Source organism: Oncorhynchus nerka, linkage group LG20 (assembly GCF_034236695.1).
Source record: "Oncorhynchus nerka isolate Pitt River linkage group LG20, Oner_Uvic_2.0, whole genome shotgun sequence".
Taxonomy (NCBI): Eukaryota; Metazoa; Chordata; class Actinopteri; order Salmoniformes; family Salmonidae; genus Oncorhynchus; species Oncorhynchus nerka.
This window is the reverse complement of record NC_088415.1, coordinates 57,708,093-57,723,994: the sequence shown is the minus strand read 5'-3', so window position 1 is coordinate 57,723,994 and position 15,902 is coordinate 57,708,093. Positions and strand designations below refer to the sequence as shown.

General features: G+C 42.0%; 1 protein-coding gene across 1 annotated transcript; it reads right to left on the bottom strand.

Moving 5' to 3' along the window:
• Window positions 1-647: 647 nt before the first annotated feature.
• On the bottom strand, window positions 648-12,339 carry LOC115117387 (mitochondrial adenyl nucleotide antiporter SLC25A24-like). The gene is made up of 9 exons (XM_065005648.1): window positions 11,834-12,339; window positions 9,881-10,007; window positions 9,158-9,245; window positions 8,822-8,933; window positions 8,042-8,200; window positions 7,708-7,860; window positions 5,380-5,487; window positions 4,272-4,439; window positions 648-3,186 (listed from the first exon to the last, which is right to left on the bottom strand). Exons 1-9 carry the CDS (start codon window positions 12,014-12,016, stop codon window positions 3,154-3,156), a joined length of 1,131 nt encoding a protein of 376 aa, XP_064861720.1. The 5' UTR covers window positions 12,017-12,339; the 3' UTR covers window positions 648-3,153.
• Window positions 12,340-15,902: the final 3,563 nt, after the last annotated feature.

Below are 15,902 nucleotides of genomic sequence, written 5' to 3'. Positions count from 1 at the left end.
ATTGTCTAGAAAAAGCTTGGTTATTGTATACCAAACAAATTTAAGGATATTTTTTTTAACCTTTATTTAACCAGGCAAGTCAGTTAAGAACAAATTCTTATTTTCAATAACGGCCTAGGAACAGTGGGTTAACTGCCTGTTCAGGGGCAGAACTACAGATTTGTACCTTGTAGGCTCGGGGGTTTGAACTTGCAACCTTCCGGTTACTAGTCCAACGCTCTAACCACTGCCGCCCCACATAAGATATATCCATGTAAATTCTGTTGTCCAAATGTGTGGCTATTGATGATATCTGCGTTTTCTGTGAAAAAGGTGAGAATCTGACTCGTTCTTTGAATGTAAATGTGTGTCCGAATTCTGTGAAAACCTTGCAGAATACTTATTTACCATTATGAACACTACCCATGTTTTTGACATGAAGGATATAATATGTTACTATTGCAATGATAACAAGACCATTGAAATGGTTGAATTTTTTTTAAATTCTTGTTGCCAAATACTTTATAAACAAACAAAAATTCCAGAATTCTATACCAAAATTACACATATTTTTGATTGAATTCTCTTGTTAAGACATTATCTCTAGTGAATAACATCTTCCTTAATCATGACATTTTCTCAGAGTGAATACAATTGCACTAGAATAGTTATTTTTATTATTTTATTGACATTTTTTGTATGTTTGAGTATTTTCTTGTTAATACCTGTGTTTTGTTTTGTTAGACATGTTTGATGCAAGTTGTTTTTGTATTATGAAAAATATATATATTTTTAAAGGTACACGATGAATTGATTGGATAGGTTTTTGGGTGTCCGCACAGGGATGACGATGATCTAGAGTTGATTGACACAGATCAATTAAATCATTCGCGGAATAAGCATTCACAAACGTGCACTGCAAGACCTCTAGATGCGACATGCACACAGCATTGACAATTTGGGGTTGGCTTTGCACTGGGCGAGCACTATTCATTTAAATTCAATTGAAAACATTCCATTGTGAATATTTATATGGACAACCTTCTGTAAACATTTGTTTCGACCCATAACACTTTCAGTCTAAGCTTTGTGAGGACATTCATACAACTCTCACAATGTCAATTGATTAAGGCATAGTAGACCTATTACATATTCAAACATAATTAAGACATAAGACATTGAGGCAACATAACAACCATTGGCCTCAAGTAGTAAAAGTCTTCAGTGGGTGCATGGCATGCATATGGAGTGTGTGTGTAGGGGGGATCCTGAAGTCATTCTGAAAACCAGTATTGACAGTGTACACAACCTACTTGAATTTCAGTCAAGCTTAGCAAAAAAAAGAGGCAGCATTTTTTAAGACTTCCCCCCTCAGCTCCAGTAATGATTCATAGACAATATCTGCATGCAAGCTTTTGTAACTATGAATATTTTTGCTTGAGATTCAGCTTAACAGTCAACAACAAGGTAGATGACTAACCTGTACACCTAAATATAACCAACCAAATAAGATAGAAACATATAATATTGAACTCAGGGTAAGGCACACTTATAAATACTGTAGTATTACTATAGTTTTAAAAAACTATAGTATGTACTGCAGTGTTCTGTGGACATTACTGTACTATTTACTACAGTGTTTTATGCATACATTACTAATATACTATAGTATTTACAATTTATTATAGCATACTGTAATATTACTATAGTTAAAAAATTGTAGAATATATACTATAGTATTTACTGTGGTGTTTTTTAGACATTACTGTAGTATTTACTATAGTGCTTTTGTTTTATTATCTTTGCTATAGAAGTGGGGGCTTTCTCCTTGAGGAAACCTACTGGAGAAATACTAAGAGCACATTTCCCATAACCTGTAGGGAACACAATATATGGTCTATACCTGGCATGTAGGCTTCTCACTCACGGGTGGCACAAATTGGAAAATGGGGGGGGATTGGCTGGGCATATTCAAATATTTTACAGTTCACTACAGAATTCTACAGTAAGTACTACACATGAATGAGGAATACCACACTGTGTAGTATAGTATTCTACCAAATGATATATTAAGTAATAACCCTGATCGAGGGATACTACCGTGTGCAGTATAGTATTCTACAGTTTACTTAGCCTGGGTACCAGTCTTTTTGGCTAATATTCCACTCCTCGACAGGTCGACATGGAGAAAAGCTGTCCATGACGAAGTTGCAAGGTACAAAGAAAATCTCTGCCGTGCCGCAGAGGACAAGTGGCAACTTCCAAAGGAGAGAGTTCCCATCAAGAACGCCCACCCACCACCACCACCACCACTCACCCTGGCCCATACCGCATCAAAATATGTGGCTCCCGGATCGGCCTCTTCAGCCATCTGAAGACCCACCAGGAGGACAATCATACTCAACCCCGAGTGATCGTTGATGATGGGTACCAGTCTATTTAGCTAACATTCCACTCCTTGTAGCCTACTCCATGTCATATGCCAAAGAGAGGGGTCTTTCTTCATTCTTTAAATATATCTTAGGCATATGACACGGAGTACAGATAGTGGAACGTTAGCTAAATTGACTGGTACCCAGACTACAATTTACCACAGAATTCTATAGCAAACTGTAGTAGTGTGGGATTCTCTAAAATGTGCACATGGAGTGTACAGTGGAACAAAAATAGTTTGGACAAAGCTCTTGAACCTCGTTCACAGTGTTCACCTGAAGACATCGATACCTCGTCCTCTATGTTTTAAGATCCATAATGCAGTTCTTAACAGGTATATTGCACCATATTGGAATTTCACCTTGAGTTAAAGAGGAGAGCATCATTTTTGGAGAGTCTACTGCTATGGCCTATCTCAGACCCAACCTTGATTTCATGGTTCTCCTCGTAAGGCCCAGTACACAGAGTGATCACAAGATGGCAACGTTTGGTTGTCCACGTGAGATCATAAAAGTCTGTGCGGATCACTAAGTTCCAACTGAACTGTCCAAAAAGACCTAAAGACTTAACATCCTGTCTGACTGTCCCTGCATCATTTGGAGATCCCCAGGCCGGTCTTCATGTACTCGTAGACCACATAGCTGATGCTCACAGCAGGAATCACTTTCATGAAGTTGGGCAGGATACCCCGGTACAGTCCAAAGAAACCCTCGTTAGCCATGATCCCCTTCATCAGTCCAGTCATGGTGGACTTGTCCGACACTTCCAGAGTTGCTGAGAGAGACAGTAAATGAACAAAAGGATGCAGAAGGAAAGAAAAGGTTACACAGCCTACATATCAGTAGCAGCCTACATATCAGGACATATCAGTAGCAGCCTACATATCAGGACATAGCAGTAGCAGCCTACATATCAGGACATAGCAGTAGCGGCCTACATATCAGGACATATCAGTAGCGGCCTACATATCAGGACATATCAGTAGCGGCCTACATATCAGGACATATCAGTAGCAGCCTACATATCAGGACATATCAGTAGCAGCCTACATATCAGGACATATCAGTAGCAGCCTACATATCAGGACATATCAGTAGCAGCCTATATATCAGGACATATCAGTAGCAGCCTATATATCAGGACATATCAGTAGCAGCCTACACATCAGGACATATCAGGACATACACTGTCTGTAGCAGCCTACATATCAGGACATACACTGTCTGTAGCAGCCTACATATCAGGACATACACTGTCTGTAGCAGCCTACATATCAGGACATACACTGTCTGTAGCAGCCTACATATCAGGACATACACTGTCTGTAGCAGCCTACATATCAGGACATACACTGTCTGTAGCAGCCTACATATCAGGACATACACTGTCTGTAGCAGCCTACATATCAGGACATACACTGTCTGTAGCAGCCTACATATCAGGACATACACTGTCTGTAGCAGCCTACATATCAGGACATATCAGTAGCAGCCTACATATCAGGACATATCAGTAGCAGCCTACATATCAGGACATACACCATCTGTAGCAGCCTACATATCAGGACATATCAGTAGCAGCCTATATATCAGGACATATCAGTAGCAGCCTACATATCAGGACATAGCAGTAGCGGCCTACATATCAGGACATATCAGTAGCAGCCTACATATCAGGACATATCAGTAGCAGCCTACATATCAGGACATATCAGTAGCAGCCTATATATCAGGACATATCAGCTGGTTTAATTCGTCAAAGATTTCTTTCTGTGCTGCTGGAGAGATGATCATTGCAGTACTACAATGTGGAATGAGAAACAGCATTGACTCTATGATAGAAATGGTCAGCCTGCAGACCTCGTAAACAGCTAGGTCGATGCCAGCATAGGGAATGATGCCTATCATGTTGGGAGTGTAGCCTTTATAGAAGGCTTTGATGCCCTCTTTCCTCAGAATCTTCTTGGCACAGTCAAACATTCCATTATACTGGCCAGTTTTCCCCAGAGTCAGTCTGGTCTTCATCACCTAAAGGAGAAAGAAGAAAATGGAGAGATGATGCTCAGCTATATAGAATTTAATAAGTACTGATAGTTTATGAGAGGTGGTGGAAATGCTGTCATAATGTGTGCTGATCCTACAGATGGCAATCTTTCAATGAGAAACTGATTTTAATTTGATCAGTTCAGGGTGTTTGCCAAATAATTACATTAAAATACACTACCGATCAAAAGTTTTACTCATTCAAGGTTTTTTTTTAACCGACTATTTTCTACATTGTAGAATAATAGTGAAGACATCAAAACTATTAAATAACATCATGTAGTAACCAAACAAAGTGTTAAACAAATCAAAGTATATTTTATATTTGAGATTCTTCAAATAGCCACCCTTTGCCTTGATGACAGCTTTGCACACTGCATAATAATGATTGTATGAATGAAAATGCACAATGTAATCATGTCAACGTGTGTCAAATACAGTATGAAAGTTGAAAACACTATGTTAAAATCCCTGTGTGTGAGTGTCCCTAACCTTGCCAAAAACAAAGAGCTGTGAATGGATCAGTGGTTCACCAATCAGGGCCTTGATTGACTCGGCAACAATAACAAGGTGTGACGTGTAATGAAAGAAAACAACTATTCTTTGGTACCATCAGGTGACGTCCAGACAACCGATACACAGAAATGTTCCTGCAACGTTCCCATGAAACGTTCGTATGTTCGGTTACACTAACGTTTAAGTTGAAACTTTTAGGTTCAAAATGTACCCGAGAAATATATTTTCAGGGACATATTTCTTCCTGAGATAAAGTGTTTCTTATGTTAAATGAATTGTATACCACCTGCTAACGTGAATGCAGTTGACTGATTCATGTTGCTGTACTATGGGATTGCTACTTGATCAAATGAATTCCATGGATCTGACAGTGACGGAAACCCTCGGTACCAGTGGGTGGTCCTCTCACCTCCATGGGGTAGATGGATGACTGGGCGGTGGCTCCTGCCAGAGAGCCAGCCATGAACCTCTGGTGGGTCTGGACCTTCCCTCCCTCTGGTGTCAGCAGCTTCTTATACTGATGGGGAGAGAGTTGAGATACACCATGAGGATAACACAGAGATACTATTAGAACCCCTCTCTCTCTCCCTCTGTAAACAACAGCCGTAGACTAGCAGTGAAAGGTCGATACGTACATACATGTAGGGATAAAGTGACTGGGCAACAGGAAAGACAACAGTAACAGCAGCGTAGGTGATGAGTCAAAAGAGTGAGTGCAAAAAAGACAAATGTGGATAGTCCAGGTTGGTTAACTATGTAGCAGTCTTATGGCTCGGGTGTAGAAGCTGTTCAGGGTCCTGTTGGTTCCAGACTTGGTGCATCGGTGGCTGGAGTCTTTGAACATTTTAAGGGCCTTCCTCTGACGCCGCCTGGTATAGAGGTCCTTGATGGCAGTGAGCCTGGCCCCGGTGATGTACTGGGCCATACGAACTACCCTCTGCTGTGTCTTGCGGTTGGAGGCCGAGCAGTTACCATACCAGTCAGGATGCTCTCAATGGTGCATCTGTAGAACTTGTTGAGGATCTGAGGGCCCATGCCAAATATTTTCAGCCTCCTGAGGGGGAAGAGGCATTGTTGTGTCCTCTTCATGACTGTGTTGGAGTGTGTGTGTGGACCATGATACTTTGTTAATGATGTGGACACCGAGGAACTTGAAGCTCCCGACCTGCCCCACTACAGCCCCATCGATGTTGATGGGGGTGTGCTCGGCCCTCCGCTTCCTGTAGTCCACGATCAGCTCTTTTGTCTTGCTGACAGGTCTCTGACCTCCCTGTAGGCTGTCTCATTGTTGTCGGTGATCACCTTTGTGTCGTCTGCAAACATAATTGTGGTGTTGGTGTGGTGCGCGAACAGGGAGTACAGGAGGAGACTAAGCACACACCATTGAGGGGCCCCGTGTTGAGGATCAGTGGGGTGGATGTGTTGTTGCCTACCCTCACCACCGGGGCCGGCCGTCAGGAAGTCCAGAACCCAGTTGCAGAGGGAGGTGTTTAATCACAGGGTCCAGGGTTCATACAGACAATAACAAGTCAAATTCGAGGACTTTCAAGTACTTTTTCAAGCACTAATATTAATTTTCAAGGAACATCAATTTCTAATAGTTAATATTATGCCATTGTTACTAATCGCCACCAGATGGCAGTATAGCACCACAACCTCATGAAAAGATAATAAACATAATATTCATCACTACCTTACAAGTTCTACTCAATAATACACTGTTTCACTACTTATTTACTACATACATGAGTGGTAAGTCAGTACTGATGATTTTTTAATTTGAGTAGTGATGAGCAGAGTTTTGGGACATGCCTACTGGAGAAGGGCGGGAGGGCTGTATGAGGAAAGCAGAGTTTTGGGACATGCCTACTGGAGAAGGGCGGGAGGGCTGTATGAGGGAAACAGAGTTTTGGGACATGCCTACTGGAGAAGGGCGGGAGGGCTGTATGAGGGAAAGCAGAGTTTTGGGACATGCCTACTGGAGAAGGGCGGGAGGGCTGTATGAGGAAAGCAGAGTTTTGGGACATGCCTACTGGAGAAGGGCGGGAGGGCTGTATGAGGAAAACAGCACGTAAACGGCCACCAGAACAGCAGGACCACAGCTGCCGCTTGATAAAGTGGAATATCGCGGGCGCCCTGGGAATTTTAGCTATCCATGTGACGTTTGGCCGCGCCTAATCAGTCAGATCTGTACCTGCCTGGCTGAGTGGCAGTGTGGGTGGAATGAGCGAGCTCGCCTGGCAACCACAGCACGAAACACGAGAGGAAATAAAACTTGGGAGTCTACCTGGAAAATAGTTTGCAAAACCAATACATTGTTCTATAATTTTTCATAAACATATTTGATCATTATCTGTTCTCCCCTCATTTTAATTCAAGTACTTTCAAGTGTCAACTTGAGAAAATGTCTGTTTTTCAAGGTATACCAGTACTTGAATTTCAGTGCCAAACTCAAGTACTTTAACCTACTCGAGGGTCCTTAGCTTAGTGATGAGCTTGGAGGGCACTATGGTGTTGAACGCTGCGCTGTAGTCAATGAACAGCATTCTCACATACTGTAGGTGTTCATTTTCCCTGTCTGTCTTCCCCTCTCTGTCCCATTTCCTATTCCCGCCATCATTGTACTATTTACTTCCTGTTCTAAATGTCTCGCTGTAATTTCCTCTATAGGTCTCTCTCTCCTCCTGCTTGCCCCCCTCCGTCCATCAAACTAAAAACAGAAGAAACGTTGTCCAACCTGTTCGTAGGCCATGAATTTGATAGCAGTCTCAGGGGCTATTTTTAACACGTTGACCCCGTTCCCTCGCCATAATGAAGCCACGCCCCCTTCCTTAATCATCTGCTTGAATCCTCCCAGCAGGGTGACCCGGTTGGACTTGGAGGAGTGGACCTGAAACACAACCACAGGGGTTGGAGAATACACCATTTGGATGAAATGTTTGCATTCGTTGTACTGTAGTCTTTTTTCACAAGGTATGATGTTAGGAATAAGGGTTGTGGTTAAATCATACTCGTAGTTATAGAGCATTGTATTCCCATGCTCTTTAGTAACAACCCTTCCAGTACTCAACCTGCATGAAGACCTTCACCCTGTCCAGGGGGGCGGTGCCTGTGCGAGAGACCGCCCCAGCCATCGCCCCGGCAGCCAGCTGTTTCCACCAGCCACCAGAGGTCTTCTCCTCCTCTGTGAACTCATCAGGGATGGCAATGCTCTCACCTATGTCCAGCACCTAGTGAGTGAAAGAAGAATGACGTTATATTGTCCTTATGCCCATCAACCGTCACCAAGAGTTTTGAACGTTTATCATAGCATTTTGCACTCAAGCATACATCGGGAAAAATATTTGAAAACTTGTGCGGTGGTGATCAATAGCCCCCATCAATAGCCCCCCTCAATAGCCCCCCGTGCACTGCAGCCTTTTATACTACTGCAACTTCATCAGTCAGGCCTGTAAGATCCACTGCATGCTATTTCTAAGTAGCACATTGTGGTCAACAAAACTTTCTGTAGAGAAACACACACTACCACCCACCTTACCAACAGGCCTGACTGATAAAGTTGCACACTGCTGAGAGACGTCTTGTCCAGACCTGCTATCTCACCAGTTGTGGCTTGAGAAGTTGCAGCAACACCAGCCTAGCATGTAGTGTCTCAGCAAAAAGTGATAAAAGGGACTCGCTATCTCCTAGAAACAGAATTTGTAAGCTGATCCACTGGAGATGAACATTTTGTTGAAAGAAAGTCAATAGGATAGGAGTTTCTCCACAATATTGCTTGTACACATCTTGTCTTTCAAGGGGTGTGTGGGTGCTGGTGTGAATCCGGACTCCGGACTGGGTAACCCACTCACCGAGGAGTGTTTCCAGTAGCGTATGATCTCGTTCAGGTTATGGGCAGGATTGAACAGGAAGTGATCCCTCCACTCGTTCCAGTCCACCATCATGGTGCCATCAATGTCCATGCTGCACAGACAGGATATGAGGTCACAGAGCAGATAGTAACAGTACTAGCCTGGTTACCATTCTACTTCTGCTTTAGCCAACCTGACCATTTTTGTTCCAACCCAGCACTAATTTAACTCATCAAGGGTTTGATGATTAGTTGATAAGTGGAATAGACTAAAATGCTTATAGTTTGTAAGAAATGACATGGCTAATGAAGGGACACTTAGCTTATGAGGACAAACCTTTGTAGGATGGTCTGGGCCTCTTCCTTGGTTATGTCCATGCCCAGCTCTTCAAGGGACTGCTTGATTTCAGAGGCATCGATGTGCCCTGGAGGAAATGATAGAAACATTTCAAGGGTTTTGTTTAAGTACATGCTCTAGTTCATAAGTATAATGCATGTTCTATCATGCCTTGTTGTTGTAACAGTGGTATTACATTGTTGTGAGAATCATGTGCTGTCATTCTGACAGAGACAGGTCTCAGCACAACAAGATCACAGTCTCACTTCAGATTTCAACAATTGTCCAGGGGGGGGGGGGGGGGGGTGAACATCTATGGGTGAAGTGAAAGTAGGTCAAAGGTGAAGGTTGTAAAAACAGAACAAATTGAGGGTTAATCATAAAAAACTTGATTATGTTTAGGCATAAATTTCACCTGGTTAAGGTTTGGGATAAGGTTAAAACAGAAATCAAAATGAGATTGAAGCCGTGACCCTTCCAGTATCCCCATTCACAACGCCCTATCTGGGAGCCAGATAGTAATACATGCTCACGCTGCCCCTAGTGGACGGTATTGGACGCATCTCCCGGCATCCTAGGGTCCTGGACAAATGTCAAATACTGAAGTCTATCTGTAGTGATCTCGCTGCTCATCAAGTACTGTACTTCCTAAACTTTGTGTCACCAGTGATCCCCCCCAAATCACCCGTGCCTTGTGGAGAAGGATATGATATGGTAACCTACCATCGTTGTTTTTGTCCAAGCTCTTGAACGTCAGGCGCAGTTTCTTCTCGTGTTCTTTCAGATATTTGTTGAACTCATTGAAGTCAAGCCCTCCATCTTTGTTTTGGTCACCAGACGATACAATTTTCTGCACAAACACAAATGAGAGGATTAGTCTATTTGCCTCACTGTTGGAAGTTGAACCGCTGAAGCAGAACTTTGTACATTGGCAAGGTTACTCACACACAACTACGAGTCACAGGCATAACATAGGCTGCCTCACTAATTCATGCAGTTGCATAGTGACTCACACAGGAACAGTATAGTTTTTCAATGCTATCATTAAATGGTAGGCTAATGTTATAGCGTTACTGTGTAACCACAAGAGCATGTTGTGCACATTAATGAATATTGCATAATGACTGGAGATGATGGCCAAGTCTATGGGGCAGGTATCTCCCCTCTAGTGGTGCTAGTAACAACACAAACCAATATCTGTTTTCATTCCCTGATATTAAGAGATGGTGGCCAAGTCTATGGGGCAGGTATCTCCCCTCTGGTAGTGCTAGTAACAACACAAACCATTATCTGTTTTCATTCCCTGATACTGGAGATGGTGGCCAAGTCAATGGGGCAGGTATCTCCCCTCTAGTAGTGCTAGTAACAACACAAACCATTATCTGTTTTCATTCCCTGATACTGGAGATGGTGGCCAAGTCAATGGGGCAGGTATCTCCCCTCTAGTAGTGCTAGTAACAACACAAACCATTATCTGTTTTCATTCCCTGATACTGGAGATGGTGGCCAAGTCAATGGGGCAGGTATCTCCACTCTAGTAGTGCTAGTAACAACACAAACCAATATCTGTTTTCATTCCCTGATACTGGAGATGGTGGCCAAGTCAATGGGGCAGGTATCTCCACTCTAGTAGTGCTAGTAACAACACAAACCAATATCTGTTTTCATTCCCTGATACTGGAGATGGTGGCCAAGTCAATGGGGCAGGTATCTCCCCTCTAGTAGTGCTAGTAACAACACAAACCATTATCTGTTTTCATTCCCTGATACTGGAGATGGTGGCCAAGTCAATGGGGCAGGTATCTCCCCTCTAGTAGTGCTAGTAACAACACAAACCAATATCTGTTTTCATTCCCTGACACTGGAGATGAGTCATTTGTAGATGTCATATTGATGATGAAATCTGTGTCCCACTGGACAATCTGTGATTGCTACATTCATTTTTGAACTTTTAAATTCATGATACATACTCATTGATTCTTGAAGAATATGATTTATAAAAGCCTCGTGAGATTAGTTCAACTGTCTAATCCCATCAGAACCCAAAACATAAACTTGATTTACTTGAGTTATTTCATTGTAAACAAATACTGTATAGCCTCAAAACATGCTTAAAACAAGGCAACACTCAACATGTCGTCCTCCAAGAATGATGCAGCGCCCCTCTTGGGCCAATCAGTGTTATTTTGTAAATGTCACATCTCAATACCATTCACCCAAGTTTCGTCAAAACCGGGCTAATACATCAAATGTTGTACGAACATATGGCTGGAGACAGATCTAGTCCCCCTCCCCCTTTTTTACATAACATTTATCCAGCCTCATCCCTCAGCTGTTTACCGAAACAGTGGTGGGGTGTCCGCTTTGTTGTTTTAGTCGCAGATTGCCCCTTTAAACCAGCCCTGTCCTGCTAACACCAGACACTAACACTGTTACTACGGAGTTATCGCTCCAGAATGTGACAGGGAGAAACTAGTTAGTCGGCTAAAGTTTAGTATTTCGTTTATATAAAGTGTAGGTTGTTTTATTTACAGGGAAATGACCACAAATGGGCGAATATGATAAGTGAATGAGAATGGCATATGTCTAGGTCTGTGTTGCGTATATTTTCTACACATACTGTATGTCCCAATCCCAAATCCTTCACGTCGGGAAACCACATGGCTCTACTTTTACCTGCGCTGCACCTCTGCGGAATGACATGCCCATGGCGGTTAGCCCCGCTCTCAATTCAGCAACATCGACCTTCCCATCCTTGTTGGTGTCCAGTTGATCGAATATGTCTTGGTATGACCTTTCACTATCGGGATCCCAGCATCTGGATTCTGTTAGAACAAGTCCTTTTATAACATGATACATTGTTGCTGTTGGCAAAGAGGCTACAGATAGCCAAGGTCCAATGTTTTTCAGAAAGTTGAATGCATAGTGCCCAGTCAATACGGAACCGCGGGTTGGGAAAAGGGTCGCTCGTCGTAATCCGTCGCAAATTCGCAATTATCTCCGTGGTCGACAAGGTACATACCGGTACACGAAATTTGAGACGACGATCTGACACAGCTTCATATCTCCTACAAATACTGCTGCATATCAGTAAATAACCTGAAACGCACTTCTCAGGATGACTGCAGTCAAATTTAGGGTGTGTGGTATAAGGAAGGACGCACCAGTATTCTGCCAGCAGCACAAATCATGACGCCACGTTTGTATGGTAATTTCAAAACCTTTTTTTAAAAAGCCCGATATTCAAACCACTGCAATGGGAAGAATTCATTCAAAAAATGTATATATTTTTTAATCATTGGCCACTAGTATTGTGCCAACAAGAAAAGGCAATAAGTAATTTATGAAAATAAAGACCAAAAATGAAAAAATACCATGTTGTCACTGGAATGTTAATAGTATTGGGCTGTAGAGAGAACTTTTCTACCTCAGCTAAAGTGGAGTGGAAAATGCTAAGTAGGGTCTCTACTAACCAAATATGTATAGTTTGGAGGGGACTGTGTCAAACATGTCCAGCAACACTTCGTACTCCACTTCCTCCATACAGTGCAATACACTGTAATAGACTTTACATGGGATACATATTGGCTTGTAGAGAGAACTTCTACCTGTCTCAGCTAAAATGGGTTGGAAACTACAGTGTAGGCCGGGTCTCTGCTAACCAAATATGGTTCGTTTTTGAGGGAGACTCAGCAGGATCTCTACCAAGATTATTATAGTTTTTTGATTTAATTTGTTTTTATTTATATTCACTTTTAGATTTTTATTTGAAATTGAGTTAGTTTCAGTTAGTTTTCAGATTTGATTTACTCGTTTTTATTTAGTTTCAGTTTGATAACAATTCTATTTAGTTGTCATATTATTTAGTTTCAGTTGAAGTTTTAGTTTTATGGAGAGAAAGTAGCCTATGCGTGTGAGGGTAGGAGCCTTGCTATGTGTTGCCATCTGATGCACATTCAAATGTCATAAATCAACACTGCAGAGCTCTCCCTGTCCTCTGCCGTGCCTTGATTGTATTACTGTTGATGATATCTGGAAATGTGAACGTACACCCTGGTCCATCTACTGTTGCCAGCCCCAATTTGGACTTTGATTTGGATTTGCTGGGTGTTATCGTCCACCAGTAGCACCGGCCTGTACCCTACCTGCCCTAAGCTCTCTCCTGGTCCCTTACACTAAGTCTGAATTTGTTCTGCTTGGTGACCTAAACTGGGACATGCTTAAACCACCTGACCAAGTCCTAAAGCAATGGGACTCCCTAAATGTTTCTCCGATTATTACCTATCCCAGTTCACAGCCAGCCAGCTTCTGTGTGTGTGCACGTGTTTCTATTCAACCAAACAAGATGCTCTGGTTTATTTTTAAGAAGACGAAGAAGAAGAAGTTGTTGTTCAATTTCTCAAGTATGATGATAGTTGTCCACAGACAGAATACTGGGATTCAGGAGCACAAACCAGATCTAGTGCCACAGGGCACAGCTTTAGATAAAAAGCCATCATTGTCTGAATTGGAGAGGTGACTGTAAACATGCCCCCCTTTCCTTCTTCCAGGTATTTCCACAGCTCACTCTGGGCACTTAAAGATGCAATATGTAACTTTTTGGGCTACCAGAAATTTTAGTTATGGATATGTAATTCTCAATAAAAGCAAATTTAAGAAGCAGTAAATCTGTTCTATGTGCGCTATTTCTATGCTTCCCATTGTTAAGTTTTGTTTAGCATCTTTTACTTCTGGTGTTGTACACCAGCTTCAAACAGCTGAAAATACAATATTTTTGGTTATAGAAAATTGTTTCTCTATGGTATAGTAAGTCAGGGCGTGACTAGGGGGTGATTTAGTATATGTATGTCTATGTTGTATTCTAGTTTATTATTTCTATGTTGGTATTCTAGTTTTCATATTTCTAGGTTGGTGTGCTTGATATGGTTCCCAATTACAGGCAGCTGGCTATCGTTGTCTCTAATTGGGGATCATATTTAAGTAGCATTTTATTCCACCTGTGTTTCATGGGATATTGTTTTGATTAGTGTATGTTACACCTCTTTGTTGCGGTTTGTTGTTTTGTGCGTTTCTAATAAATAAAATGTGGAAACGATATCGCGCTGCAGCTTGGTCCGATCATTATTCCAGGGAACGTGACAGGCACTGGCTTTGAGATCCAGAGTTGAGTTTGAGGGCTCTACACTATACGTGCTTGTTTTGTCACACAAACTGAAATTAGGCTAACTATTCTAAGTTTAGCAACCAGAAAATGGTGGAGTGATTTCTGCACAGTGCACCCGTAAAATGGCGCCGACAGACATAGAACCTCTGCTTCAAGCTGCTAAGCCACTTTGTAGTAGTTCGTTTTTTTGTGTTCTTTCTTACATTAAAAGTTATATTTCTTAATTCCTTAGATTTGTGTGTGTTGTTTTTAATTGTTACATATTAGTGCACAAGCATTTCGCTACACCTGCAATAACATGTGCTAAATGTGTGTGACCAATAACATTTGATTTGATAATGCCCTGCCAGGTTGACCCTCTGGCTGGACAGTGATCCCTGACACAATCCTGGATAGGAAGATACATGTCTGAAGCACTGTGGCCAAGATGCTTGCTGGATTCATCATGCTGGCATCTTCCTGGTGGCCTGTTGCTCCACGGTTGAACTCTGATTAACTAAAGTGCAAAAGTCTCTGTTTCTCTCATCATTGGCTCTGTTGAGCGAAGTGCCAGACACGCTTGGGTCCATCAAGCAAGCTACTGCAGGGGTTGGATCGAAGTTGGCTACCAGAGGATTCAGCATGCATGCGAAGCACTCACGCTGTGATTTCAGGAGGACCTGTGCCAACTGTCTTGCAACAGTAGTTGACTGCAAGTTCTAGCTTGACCCAGTCACGCTCTGTGCTTGACCTTGGATTTCTTGACCTTAGCTAGTGATAGATAGTGATAGTGATGCACCAGCTAGGCCAATTTGAAACATCGACATCTACTTGCAGCATTTACCCTTCTAGATTCAGAAGCTTGAAAACACCATTAGAAAAGTTTAGAAGAAAAAAATCTAAATCTAAACATAATTTATGATGGTTTATAATTTTATTTTATTTTGTTTTTCAGTCAAAGATAATAGTTTCAGTATAGAAACACTTCGTTCTCCACCCCCTCCATAGCCCCCAAAGCAATACACTGTACAATATTATACATGGGGTACATACTGGCTCGTAGAGAGAGAACTTCTACCTGTCTCAGCTAAAGGGAAATACTCCATAGCGTCTCTACTAACCAAATATGGTTTGTTTTGGAGGAGGACTTTGTCGCATGGCCTGCTGCTGACTTTTCACTCCGTCCCCTCCATAGCCCCCAATAAAATACACTGTAATATACTGGCATACATATATTCTAGCCCCCAATAAAATACACTGTAATATACTGGCATGCATATATTCTTGCCCCCAATAAAATACACTGTAATATACTGGCATGCATATATTCTTGCCCCCAATAAAATAGACTGTAATATACTGGCATGCATATATTCTTGCCCCCAATAAAATAGACTGTAATATACTGGCATGCATATATTCTAGCCCCCAATAAAATACACTGTAATATACTGGCATGCATATATTCTTGCCCCCAATAAAATACACTGTAATATACTGGCATGCATATATTCTAGCCCCCAATAAAATACACTGTAATATACTGGCATGCATATATTCTAGCCCCCAATAAAATACACTGTAATATACTGGCATGCATAT

What these genes read in the sequence shown, in the direction of transcription:
- LOC115117387 (XM_065005648.1), bottom strand. Translation starts at nt 12,016, where the DNA reads ATGTATCATGTTATAAAAGGACTTGTTCTAACAGAATCCAGATGCTGG. An exon ending in CTTGGACAAAAACAACGATG is followed by an intron (nt 9,246 to 9,880) that starts GTAGGTTACCAT and finishes CATTTCCTCCAG; the next exon opens with GGCACATCGATGCCTCTGAA. An exon ending in GCCCAGACCATCCTACAAAG is followed by an intron (nt 8,934 to 9,157) that starts GTTTGTCCTCAT and finishes CTGTCTGTGCAG; the next exon opens with CATGGACATTGATGGCACCA.